This window comes from Terrapene carolina, unplaced genomic scaffold (genome assembly GCF_002925995.2).
Source record: "Terrapene carolina triunguis isolate 2854851 unplaced genomic scaffold, T_m_triunguis-2.0 Scaffold740, whole genome shotgun sequence".
NCBI lineage: Eukaryota > Metazoa > Chordata > Testudines > Emydidae > Terrapene > Terrapene triunguis.
In genome coordinates, this window is record NW_020665091.1 from 2,971,904 (window position 1) to 2,985,420 (window position 13,517).

Below are 13,517 nucleotides of genomic sequence, written 5' to 3' on the forward strand. Positions count from 1 at the left end.
TGTGTGTGTGTGTGTGTGTGTGTGTGTGTGTGTGTGTGTGTGTGTGTAAGAAAAATGCTATATAAACTGGGTATATATTACGGTAGAACTATGTTAGAAACTAATTGGGGATTGAGGAATTCATTACATTGAATATCTCAATACTGCAGCAGATACAGTGCATAAATTTCAGTCTGGTGCACTGCATCACTTTCTTTTTGTCCTTCAAACCCCACAGTAAAGTGATTTCCATTGCATTGAAGGCATCAGGATGTGAAGGGATGTTGACTTGTTCTTCATCGACATCACTTTTGTTACATAATATTCTTTTCCCCTTATCAGGGAAAATGATTTGGATAAATGGTTGTTCAGAAGACTGGATTCATAAAATTGATGTTCTTCTCTGGTATAATAATATATTATTTGGATATACACTTGGGACTTAGCTGGCATAGAACCGTCTGCTGACTACACTACAGATTACATGTTGTGGAGAAGTATTGCCTTTGATTTATTTGAAATGTATTTACCCTTAATTAAATCAGGCTCCCCTTAGTTTTGTATTATGGGACTGATTCACATCACTGGATGTTTTCAGGGTCCATGACTTCTGTTTCCACTCTTATACAGGAACTCCTCACTTAAAGTCGTCCTGGTTAACGTTGTTTCAATGTTAAGTTGCTGATCAATTAGGGAACATGCTTGTTTAAAGTTGTGAAATGCTCCCTTCTAGTCGTTTGGCAGCCGCCGGTTTTGTCCACTGCTTGCAGGAAGAGCAGCCCGTTGCAGCTAGCTGGTGGGTGGTTGGAACCAGGGTGGACCAGCAGCTCCCCGTATCAGCGCCCCACTCCCCTAAGTTCCCTGTGCAGCAGCTGTCCCTTCCCACACTGCCATGTGCTGCTCCTGCCCTCTGCCTTGGAGCTGCTTCCAGAGACTCCTGCTTGCTGTACGGGGGGGAGGAGGGAAGAGGGAGACTAATGTCAGGGTGTCTCCCCCTCCCCCCTGCTCCTGAACCCCGCTTACCCCATCTTCCATAGAGCAGGGGGGACACAGACGGATGGAGGGAGCTTCTAGGCAGTAGCTGCGGGTCTCAGGTCTCAGCAAGCTGATTTAATTAACAAGGCAGTGTACTTAAGCCTGGGTCAGCTACTTAAAGGGAAAATGCGCATTCTGTCTCTCACACACAGGGTGTGTGTCTCTGTCTGCCCTCCCTCCTTTCCTGCTGCCTTGTAGAGTGTTGTGAGAGTTAACCCTTGAGGGCTCAGTCAATTGCTAGTTCATTTAGCAGTAAGGCATTCCCTGGGAAATATCCCACCCTCTGACTCCTCCACCGCAACCAAGCTTCACAATCATCATCACTGTGTACCAGTATTAAATTGTTTGTTTAAAACTTTGTGTGTATGTGTGTGTATATATAAAATATAGTCTTTTGTCTGGTGAAAAAAATGTCCCTGGAACCTAACCCCCTCATTTACATTAATTCTTATGGGGAAATTGGATTTGCTTAACATGGTTTCGCTTAAAGTCGCATTTTTAAGGAACATAACTACAACATTAAGTGAGGAGTTCCTGTACAAGCTCATCGCTGTGAGAGGATGTGACATTCTGGTTCTTGTTATGATGTAGAAGTGGTTTCTTCTGTATTGTTTCAGGTTTCAGTAACAGCTCGAGATGACGTCCCCTTCTTCGGACCCCCTCTCCCAAATCCAGCCATATTTAAAAAGGTTTGTGTCTCTGATGAGTCCTGTAAGCAAGCGATGCAGGGATTAGTTGTGTGATTTACACACTCCTTCACCTGTAGGTTGCTGTTTCCAATCTGACTTCAGGATGGGGCTGGATAACCCTGGGGGGTTAAGGAAATGTATACCCAGAGCCTTTCCTAGGTTACCATTTCCAATCTAGACTTCCTTTTTTTCCCACAGGGTCCAGAGTTTCGTGAATTCCTCTTGGCTAAGCTAATCAATGCTGAGTACAGCTGCTACCAGGCTGAAAAGTTTGCCAAACTAGAGGTGGGTCTGTGTATGTGAGTGTTTGCATTAATATTTAATAAATGCAAAAAACTGTTTTAGTGCCAGGTTAAGGCTGCACAATTAATGAAAGATATAGAAACTCTTAGGAAATTAAAGTCCCTTAAAAATAAAATAAAGTAAATTAAATGTTAACTCAGCCTTGTGGTGTTTCTTGTATGTTTTATTATATATATCTATATTAAAGTACACATTTAACCCCTCCAAAACAAGAATAGAATATCTGGTGTATGTGCAAAGTGGCTGCTACTAGAACTCTAGTGGTTACATTACCTGACTTTGTACAGTGAAAGCCACCCAATCTTAATGTTGCATTAACTTAGATTTTTGCATTTGATTCAGGGTAGATTGATTTAAATCAGCAAGTACAAAATCTTGATTTAAATACCGTAATCAATTTTAATCTTGTTTTCCATTTATACTTTTTAGTTATTTTCCTAAAGAAAGATTTATTTGCACTGGTTGATAACCATTAAAGCATATTGATTTGCAACCAAATATAATTTTTACACTAAATTTGTTACTTGTTTTTGCTAGCCAGGAGGATTCACTATATCTATACACATTTATTTAAGCAATTATATTGCTTAACATGCATTTATTTAAATTCTTAATTTTTACATTTGTTTATTAAGTTAGAAGATGTGAATTATACATTTCTTCATTTACTAGATTTTTTTGTGTGTGATTTGTGTCAAGCTGTAGTTGGATGGAAATTGGAATATAGTTTAAACTACTTAATAAATTAAAAAAGTAAGTTTATCAGAACATGTTTGCATTTAAAATCAACTGATTTACTAAACAAAGTAAGTATCCTCTGCAGTGAGTGAACTGTACTATTTTTTCTGGCAACATGTCCTTCAAGGCTTTAGAACTAGTAGGCCTCATCTTCACACCTAGTTTTTATTCATAGATTGGAAGAGGGAGACAAGCTTTCCTGCTTTTTAAACTCCCGGTCCATTTTTTAACTTTGAATGAACTAGTCATTGAACAGAACTAGTTGAATAAACTGAAATGAAGAAAATAGTCGTGCTGTGCCTGCAAAAGACTATCAATAGCTAGCACTTCAACAAACTCTGGTTCCAGGTGCTTAGCCAGTGTCTTCCACCTGTTCAGCAGTGTGACATTCTTTAAAACTTTGGCAGCAAACATGTACTGATTAAGATTATATTTTGTAAATTTAGTTTAAATTATTTTTAACATAGGTTGTCATAATTTCAAATAGGTTTATTTTTAAGAACAAAAATGTATTTAATTTAAAGAAAGAAAATCTGATTTAAATGAAGAAACTTATTTATTTATTTATTTATTTTAAATAATCAGTTTTTATCCACCCTGATTTCATTTCCTAGGCTCTTCTAAGACGGGCTGAGGGAAATGGAAAACAGAAGAAATGAAGAAAAAGGGCACAAAAAATAGCTTAAGGCAGTATATCTGCCTTCAGAGTTGGGGGAGAATAAGGAAGTTAGAGAAGGGTCCACATTTGGAAGAAATCATATTCCTCTTAACACTAGAGAAAGTGGGATGTATCAATTATATCTGAAATATAGGAGAGTTCATTCTCTCTCTCCCCCTCTCTCAGTGCTCTGTCCTTTCTTTTTTCTGTTATTCTATTCTGTCCCTTTTCTCCCACTCTCTCTCTCTGCCCTGGTGTAGGAGCGGACTCGCAGTGCCCTCCTAGAGAGCCTTTTTGAGGAGCTGCAGCTCCATAGCCGCAGCATGATGGGCCTGGCCTCTGGGGACGATGACAAGATGGAGAATGGGGGTGGTGGCTTCTTTGAAAATTTCAAGGTGAGAAATCAAGAACTGCTGCAGCCTCTTAAACCAACCCCTCTTTCAGAGCGGCTGCCACCCAGCTCAGTCCCCGTTCAGGATACATCAGCCCTGTTGGGCACGTGTGCTTGGGGTGGCAGGGAGTGGGGGGAAATGTGGCTCCTTCTCAACAGCCACATTTTGCAATGTATTTTTATATACCTCACAAAGAGAAATGCAGCTTCTCCCTCCCCACTCAGGGGAGATGCAGCTTGGCACAGTACAGCATCCCATGCTGTTCCTAATGTGAAGCCTCTGGGTGGGATGAAATGAAGCCCTAGACCCCCTGGCCCTAGCCTTGGCCCTGGCTGGCATCTAGTGGCAGGGAGGACCCAATTCCCCGATGTATAGAAAAGAGATCAGGAGCTTGCAGAAGGAAGTATGATGGGCTCGGGGGGCAGAGCCTTTTGTCCCCCAGCAGCACACTGGCTCCAGCCTAGCTCCAGGACAGCAGCAGCAGCTGGGAAGGTCCCATCTGATGGTTGTTTCTAACACAACTGTTGCTGTAGTATCTAGATGCTTTGGAATACTGAGATACATCTTTTTCCCTCTAAAAGCACAAGCTCTTTTTTGTATGATGAGGTGGTATCAATGGCCAATCTCCAGGAGCGCAGGGTCAGGGTGATGTGAAGGAGGGAACGAATATACCAGTGATACTCAGATCTCAATGGTTCAGAAGCCAAATTAGTGATCAACATTACCCAAAAGAGCCACAGTAGTATGAATTCATTGTTTTATTTACTTTCTTTCTCTCTCTTTATATATACTATTCTCACAGCAAAATGACTGACTAAGTATTCTACAATAAAAGCATCCTGATTGATTAATAACTTAGCTTGGTTAATAAATAATTGAATCATGGTATTTTAATATCATGTGCTGCAAAGAGCTGCAGGAGACACATTGAAGAGCAACTTGCAGCTCCTGAGCCGCCTGTCTGAGTACCACTGGCCTACTTAAACAGGAGGGAATGAGTGTGCTGGTTCTCACTCCACTGCCTGCATCCAGGGCCGTCCTTACCCATACGCAAAATACTCAGCTGCGTGCTGTTACAACCCCTGCTCCGGCTCTTCCCCAGGGCCCCCGCCCCTGCTCCGCCCCTGCCTCTTCCCAGCCCTGCCTCTTCCCGCTCCCGCCCCACCCCAGCCCACCCCACTCCCCTGAGGACTCCAGAAGCGGTCAGGCCTGCAGTCACCGGTAAATAGAGCGACCTGGCCCCAGCCTGCTCCACTCCCCTGGCTCCCAGCTGCACCGCCGGCGAGTGCTGGGGGGCGGTTCCCCCCTGCCCCCCAAGCCTGGGAGCCAGAGGAGCAGAGCAGGCTGGGGCTGGATCACTCCACTTCCCGCAGAAAGTGACCAGTCCTCCTCCCCCCATCCCCCACGGAGGCCTGGGGCCAGTCCCCCACTCCCTCCCACAGAGGCCTGGGGCCAGCTGCCCCCCCCGCTCCTCCCCATGGAGGCCTGGGGCGGGGCCCCCCATAGCCCCCCCACAGAGGCCTGGGGCCCCACACAGCCCCCCGTGAGGGGGCTGCGTAGGGCACCAAAATAGCTAGGCACAGCCCTGCCTCCATCTCTCTTCCTTTCTTCTTGCACCATGTGTGGTACATGCCTAGTGGGACAGACAGCCATATCACAGGTACCAGCATCTCACTTGGCACTGTCAGCCCCCTTGGTTGGCAGCCCTCATCAGAATTGCTGGGGACAAAATGGGCCAACTCCCCACTCACCTGTAGAGGTGGTTGGTGCAGGTCATGGCTGAGTCCCATTGGTAGGGTGTGTTTGAATGATTAGCTTACTGCCCTTGCAGCATCTGTTCGGTGGATAAATAGAAAATTTCAGACTCTGTCCAGCGCCTGTTGGCATATACCCCAAAATCTGTTTTTCTGGCCTCTGGCAGCTGCTGCACATCGCTGTGTTCAGACAGCCTTTTAAGGAGCTGGAGAAGAGGGAGGGGGCCTGTGAAGTGGCTTTTTCAGAGTACTCTGGTTTCGGTGGAGCAGCTTCTCTCTCATGGCCATTGCATAGGCTTGCATGGGACTGAGCCCTCCAGCCTTACATGGGGATTTGGTCCCTTTTCTTGCACTGGGTATGACTGTGTGAGGTAATGCTGGCTTTTTAGGAAAGTTGTAGTGTTGGTGGGGAATCTCTTTATCGCCTGCAGGAGGATGGGGGACACTGAGAGAAGAGGGAACAATCTTTCACTGACCCGGGGGCAAATAGACAAGATGGGACCAAACAGGCCTTTCCCATGGGTAATTTTTGGTCTGCTGAGCTCTAGTGGGGAGGGAGGATATTTCTGGTACTGGTGTCTGTCCCCCCCTCTACTCCCCTCCGTGGTGTTCTTCATACTGTCCTTATGTGTGTCTGTGTGTGTGTCTGTGTCTCTTCGTCTGTCTCTCTGTCTCCCTTCTGTCCAGCGGGTGATCCGAGGCCGCAGCCAGAGCCTGGATACCATGGGGATAGCCATGAGGAAACAACAGCAGCCGGCAACCCCGCCCAGCCGCCCGGCTACTGCCGGCCTTGCTCTCAACCAGAGTGTCGCCGAGGGCACCAAGGCTATTGCTGCGGTAAGGTACCGGGAGGGAGTGCCATTGGAAAGGGCCAAGCATGTCTCTGATCCTCCATGATCCACCCACACATTTTGTCCCTCTATCCCTATTAGTGTGTCCCTCTGTGAATCTTTTCTGTTTATATCACTCCATTTCTGTCTCTGTGTGTCTGACTGGGTGTTTTTTTGTGTATCTCTCTTGTGCTGAGTCTGTGTCTCTGTTTTGTCTTCATTTATGTCTCTGGGTCCCGTTCATCTACACACTGGATCTGAGCTTGGCACAGGGCTTGAGAGGAAGGGCAGAGGTGGCTTGACATCACCCTTGTGCCTCCCTTATCCTGGACTAGCTGTGGATCTGCATGCTGCCCTAACTGAAAAAAGACCATACACCTTGATTTTATCAAGACAGTCCCGGTTTTTTATATGATGAGAACTGAGAACTTCAGGATGCTGGAACTGATTCAGTGTTTCACTTCATCAATCAAATGTTCATTTTTTAATAACTACAAAATGTATGTTCCAGTCATATTGCTATGCTGAGTAGAATTCACTTGTCAGGAACAACAGTTCAGTGGAACAAGCACTCAGAGGGATGAACAGTATTTGCAGTGAGAGAAAAGTTAGATGAGCACAGGCTCTGCCAAAACCATTCTTTTACTTGATGTGACTGTTAAGGATACTTAGTTGGTGTTGCATGATAAACTCATTCAGAGCACTACATTCCAGGAGAAATGCTCCATTCTGAGAAATATGCTTGTGTCACTGACAGAAGTAACACCTAGTTGTATAAGAAAAAGTGCACTCATGTCTTCTGTATGAATATTTCATGACCCTCGAAAATGTTGCCACAAAAGTGTCCTGGTTTCTGATTCTGAAAATATGGTTACCCTAGCTAACTCGCACCTGGCTGCCCAAGGCTTCTGCACTGGGGCTCCAGCAGGGCTGGTGTAGTGCCAAAAACACCAGCTCTGTGTCAACCAGGGAGGTCCCTTTCTTTGGGGAATTGCAGCCCAGGGGACAGATGTTGTAGCTTTACAGATCCTTTATGTCTGCACTAAGAAGCCATAGAGTAGTGATGAGCTGGGCCCTTCCTCTCTCTCTCTGAGTCTGTATGTCTGTTTGTTTCTTTGGGCTTGTCTACACTGCGACATTGTCAACAAAACTTTTGTCTTTTACAGGTACTTTAAAAAGCCCCCCCCCGCGAAAGACAAAAATTTTGCCGACGCAAGTGGCAGTGTGAATGCAGCTTTGTCAGCAGGAGTGCTCTCCTGCCTACAAAGCTAACGCCGCTCACTGGGCTGGAAGTATTGCGTCGGCAAAAGTGCCGACAAAATACCGACAGAGAGCGTTCACACACGCTGACTTTTTAGCCACAGCCTTGTCGCTAAAAGCTGCATAGTGTAGACAAGCCCTTTGTGTCTCCTTTCAATCTGAGTTTATGCCTCTCTTCCAAACTCTTTCTGTGTCTCTCTTTATGACGTAACTCTCTGCCTGAGCCTCTGTCTCTCATTCCATTTCTCTCACTCTGTCTCTTGTCTTTCTGCGTCTCATTCTGCCTGTCTGTTTTTCTTCCTCTCTGTCTCTCTTAGCATCTGTGTTCAGGGCTGGATTAACGTGGGCCCGGGACTATTAGATTTTGTGTGGGCCCTGTATACAAGTCTTTTTCCTGGGAGGGAGTTTGGTGCAGGAGGGGGCTGGGGCAGGGGATTGGGGTGCAGGAGCGGGTGTGAGGTCTGGAATGGAGTTTGGGTTCAGGAGAGGGATTCTGATCTGGGGCAGGGGGTTGGGATGGAAGAAGGGGTGTGAGGTGCAGACTCTGGCTGGGAGGCGCTTACCACAGGCAGCTCCCGGCCCGGCGGCGCAGCAGGCTGCCTGCATGCCGTGGTCCCACGCTGCTCCCAGAAGCGGCTGGCTACTAGTACGTCTCTGCGGCCCCTGGGGGAGGGGGACAGTGTGTCTCCATGCACTGCCCGCACCTGCAAGCACCATCCCCTTAGGGGGACGGTGCTGGGGGCGGTGGCAGCGTGCGGAACTGCCTCCCCACCCCTGCCAGGGACCGCAGAGACGTGCTAGCAGCAGGCCGCTTATGGGAGTGGTGTGGAGCCACGGCATGCAGGCAGCCTGCCTGAGCGCCCTGCTGCGCTGTGGGACTTTTAGTGGCCCGGAGTTGGAGATCGCTGCCTGTGATTTATTTTTGCGGGGCTCCCCTTGAGCCGGGGCCTTGGGCTGCAGCCCCTAAAGCCCCTGCCTGTGTTGAACCCTCACTTCCTCCCCTCTCTTCCTCACTGACAGCTTGTAGGAGTTCTTCCTTCACATTCTGGTTCCTTGGGGGCTCTGGGCAGCACTATTACATATCAGAGATGATGCAAGAAGAGGGTCTGGGATCCAGGTTGCACACTCCCTCTCCCCCTCCTCCAGTACTCCACTGCTTTGTCTCTCACACTCCCCTCCCTCCTTCCTATAACTTCCTTACTCGCCTTCTCTCTAGTCCTTCGCCCTGCCTGGGAGGAGCCCATCACGCACCCGAGGCAGCCACTTCCACGGGCGTCGCAGCAGTGCCATTGGCATTGAGAACATCCAGGAGGAGAAGAGGTAAGAGCTGTGGGAATGGATGGGATGGAGTGGGGTGGGATGAAGGGTGCTGGGGCAGCGGAAGAGAGAGGAGAGATGGAAGGAACTGGGACCAAGGGGAGATGGAGGATGGTGAAGGTTGGGGGAGGCAAGAAAAGGGGAGATGGAGAGGTGGGATCAAAGGAACAGGAATGGGAGCAGACTGCAGGAGAAAATAGGCCTGGGACCCAGGGGAACTGAGAGGAAGTAGGAAGGGAAAGAAGTAGGGGAGGGGTAGACAAGGGAAACGGGAGGGAGGCAAGACCAGAGTGAAGGGGAGGAGAGAGGGGAACAGGAATGTAGATGACAGGACCTTCATCAAACAGAGTAGAAGATGATCCAGGATTCCTGCCCGTCCTGTTCCATCCCTGCTGTGACAGAAACAGTTCTGCTGTGCGCATATGAGAGGAGAGTGGAGAAAAATTTTTTTTTTTCCATTTTTTTAAAATAGTAACTAAATCTTGTGACTTTTAAAAGAAATACTTGTGCAACTTTTCTAAACATGCTATAATCAAAATGGCTGAATTTTGAGGTTTGCCGACTATCACAGAAGTAGCCTTCACTGAGGAGCAGAGCACAGCCTTTTTCCAGGGCTTGATGTAGCTGAGTTATGAGCATTTGAAAATTGCACACTGAGCAGTACAGGTTATTTTGTTAAGCTCTTAATGGGCCCCTAAAGGGGTGCTGTGCATCAGGGGTTCAGTGTATACCAGATCCAAAGCCCAGTCCTTTGAACTGCTCTATACGCCACATGAAACCTTCCCAATTGTTCATGAAATCCAGGAATCTGTCAAAGGGCTCAGTGTAGAGGAGAAGAGAACCCCCTCTCCCAGAATGTAGACAGCTGTGACCATCACCATGGGTAAAATCTGTGCCTGTGAAGTCTCTCCGCATGTCTCTTTCTCTTGCCCTTTCTTAAGAGAGACACTGACAGACTTATTTTTATTTAAAATGATGTATTTTTTTAGAACAATAAATTATATGGAGGCAAGTTCCCATTAACAATGTATCTAAAATAAAAAACTGTCACAACACTCGCACTTTTTGTGGCTTACCTTTAACAACAATTTTACATCTTGTATAAATACATTCCTCAGCCCAGCCCTTTATATGTTACTCACCTCCCTATCCTCTTCAAAGATGTTTAAAGATTTCCTGCAAAGGTGGAAAAATGGGTCTGTGCCCTTATTTGCTTCTTTATAATACAGAAAGAAGGTGTTGGGTTTCTTTAGATTTTCTTCTGTTTGTTGTCACCTTAGATATATCAGGAATGCTAAGCCTGCTTTTCCCTGCATTTGCTGGTTGACTCATCAGATGACTTGAGATGAAGACTGGGAGTTTTCTCAGCTCCTAATTGAAGGGGCTGCACTGCAGAATAATTCACACAAAGAGATTTCCTCACAAATATATTAGTTAAATAGGTGTCAGCAAAAACACAAGTTTGATACAGTCTGAAAGAAAAACCACTGCTGCTCTCAGTTAGTCAAATGTCACCTCCTTGGTATGTTTGACACTATAAAAATACTAAATCTCCAGTCAACTGTAGAGTCTTCCAGGTTAGATAAGATCTGAATTTCTAGTGGGATGGGGGTGGGGGGAGCAAGTTGAGAAGAAATTTTGAAATCTTAAACCCTTTCAGGTCTTTTATTTTTTATCATAAAGAAGCATAAAAAGGCCCAGTCCTGATATGTTCTTCTTTTGTAGACTATTTAAGAAGATTGCTGTGTTCCAAACTGCCCCAACCTGCACCTTGTACCTGTGTCCCCCATAGAAATCCCTCTCTGTATTTCCTCTTGTAGGAAGCATTAAGTAACCCAGTGGTAACTCATGTCTCATGTAGCTGGTTTTCCTTTCACCCCAGTAGGGATGTTGCTGACAGAATCCAGAAGGTGCTGGAGAGTCCAGGACCCTTTTTTGACCTGAAGTCTGATGGCTCCTCCAGTCCCAGTTCCCCAGAGTTCCCAAACAGGAAGAACAAGTGAGTTGAAAATGGTCTTTCTGTTCAGGAGAAACTCTTGGTGTCCCTGGGGAAGGCTTCAGCATGGCAGGTGTCTCACTTTTTATCCCCTCACATAGGTACCTTGAATGTGATCGCTAGTTGTTAGAGCCAGGGATCGGGAGCCAGTTCTGCCAGGTTCTATTCCTGGCTCTGACACTGACCATGGATGAGTGAGTTCCCCTCTCTGGATGATCCCCCCATCAATATGGATGATTACAATAAAGCTGCCCCACAGCGACTTGTAAGGCTTTGTTACTGTCTGCAAAGCACTGGAAGGGTCTTGGGTGGATGGTGCAAAATGAGATCTGTGTATCGCAATGATGGTGATAACTTTGGACTTGGATTTCAGAACCCTCTCCAATCAAACCTTGGGATATTGTGCGATGCAGCCACTCTCACGCTCCTCATCCAACGTGAGCAGCTGCTGTAGTGGAGTGAGGGAAAATGAAACATCTGAGGAAGAGGAGAATGAGACGGTGAGTGTAGGATTTATGAGCCCTAAAATACAGAGATTCCCTCCCCCTCACCGGGTCCCCCCTTCTCCTGCTTACCCCTAACACCAGCTATGTCCTGTGATGATAATTGGGGCCTAGTAGGTCTACCCTGGTTGTGAGCCTAATTGTGGGCAAGTGGATAAAAGTTTGTAAAGTATTACAATAATCTATAACAATGAATGCTGATAGGAAAAGCTGGAAAAGGTACACAAACAGAGTGAATTAGTCCGAACGAGAAGACCCAGTGATATAACTCAAGGACTATGTTAAATTCATGCCTGGAAAACAAAGTGTGGGACTGGAAGTCAATGGACCAAATTAGTGTATCAGAAATTAGGCCTAATTGGTGGGCAAAATAATCATAGAATAGAAGTATAGAAGTGTAGGACTGGAAGGGACCTCAGTAGGTCATCTAGTCCATTCCCCTGCACTCAAGTCAGGACTGAGTAATAACTAGACCATTCCTGACAGATGTTTGTCTAATGTGTTCTGAAAAACCTCCAGTGACGGTGTGACGTTCCCCTGGTGTTATCTGGACTCTGGGAGCCAGCCTTACCCTGTTCTGCTGTGAGAACCCCCACTCCCAGGCTGTTCACACACAGCCTCTAGCATGTAAGCTGCTCCCATCTATGTGAGTGAGCACTTTTGGCCAGCCGCTGCTTGGATTGTGCAACCAAATGACGCTAGCCAATATCTCCGGTCCCAGACACAACACTAGGAACCTCCGTCTTGCAGTGTCCAGTTATGCCCGCTGGACACTGCAAGTTTTTATGAATTCGTCAATTTAACAAAGAAATTGATATGTACCAGCTTGTCATCCCAAGGGGAGTCTCTGACACGCTTCAAACCAAATGCACTGGTTCAGGTAGAATAAACAAACATATTTATTAACTACAAAAGATAGATTTTAATTGATTATAAGTCAAAGCACAAGTCAGATTTGGTCAAATGAAATAAAAGCAAAACGCATTCTAAACTGATCTTAACACTTTCAGTGCCCTTACAAACTTAGATGCTTCTCACCACAGGCTGGCTGGTTGCCGTTCAGCCAGGCTCTCCCCTTTGATCAGCGCTTCAGTCACTTGGTGATAGTGTCTGTAGATGGAGGTGGAAGAGAGAGAGAGCATGGCAAGCATCTCTCCCTTTTATCATGTCTTTTCTTCCCTCTTGGCTTTGCCGCCTCCCCCGCCCCCCCGCCACTTCAGAGTCAGGTAATCCTCATCGTAGTCCCAAACTGACCAAGGGAAGGGGGATGACTCACTCAAGAGTCCAACAGATCCATTGTTGCTGCCTAGGACAGTGTTCTTTGTTCCTGTGAGGCTGGGCTGGGTTTGTCTCATATATGCCCTGATGAGGTGTGAACTGCCCCTCTGCTCCTGGAGAGTTTTGCCTGGGCTTGTTTTAAGCCATGAGGTCACATTTTCAGCCTCATAACTATATACACAAAATAACAACAATGCTCAGTGCATCATGAGCCTTCCGAAGACACCCAACATGACAAACTTTGCATTGGATACCACACAATCTATTATAAGGATGAACATGGGGGTGCAGGGTGTTCCCCCGAGGTACAGAGCGTCACAGACGGAGATTCCACAACTTCCCCAGGCAATTTATTCCAGTGCTTTACTACCCTGACAGTTAGGAAGTTTTTCCTAATGTCCAACCTAAACCTCCCTTGCTGCAATTTAAGCCCATTGCTTCTTGTCCTATCCTCAGAGGTTAAGAACAATTTTTTCACCCATCTCCTTTTAACAACCTTTTATGTACTTGAAAACTGTTCTCCCCTCAGTCTTCTTCAGAGTAAACAAACCCAATTTTTTCAATCTTCCCTCATAGGTCATGTTTTCTAGACCTTTAATAATTTTTGTTGCTCGCCTCTGGACTTTCTACAATTTGTCCACATCTTTCCTGAAATGTGGCTCCCAGAACTGGACACAGTAATCCAGCTGAGGCTTTATCAGCGCAGAGTAGAGCGGAAGAATTACTTCTCATGTCTTGTGTGACGATGCGGTTCTGGCGGAACCCAACTGAGAGTGCCAACTCAG

The 13,517-nt window shown here is 46.4% G+C and overlaps 1 protein-coding gene across 1 annotated transcript in view; it reads left to right on the plus strand.

Moving 5' to 3' along the window:
• Positions 1-13,517, plus strand: part of LOC112119704 (rap1 GTPase-activating protein 1-like) — a 63,628-nt gene that overhangs the window by 32,348 nt on the left and 17,763 nt on the right. Inside the window, exons 10-16 of the mRNA XM_026660234.2 lie at positions 1,632-1,703; positions 1,902-1,988; positions 3,663-3,797; positions 6,236-6,385; positions 8,855-8,958; positions 10,838-10,954; positions 11,325-11,451. Coding sequence (XP_026516019.2) covers positions 1,632-1,703; positions 1,902-1,988; positions 3,663-3,797; positions 6,236-6,385; positions 8,855-8,958; positions 10,838-10,954; positions 11,325-11,451 — 792 coding nt within the window. The remainder of the gene's footprint in view (positions 1-1,631; positions 1,704-1,901; positions 1,989-3,662; positions 3,798-6,235; positions 6,386-8,854; positions 8,959-10,837; positions 10,955-11,324; positions 11,452-13,517) is intronic.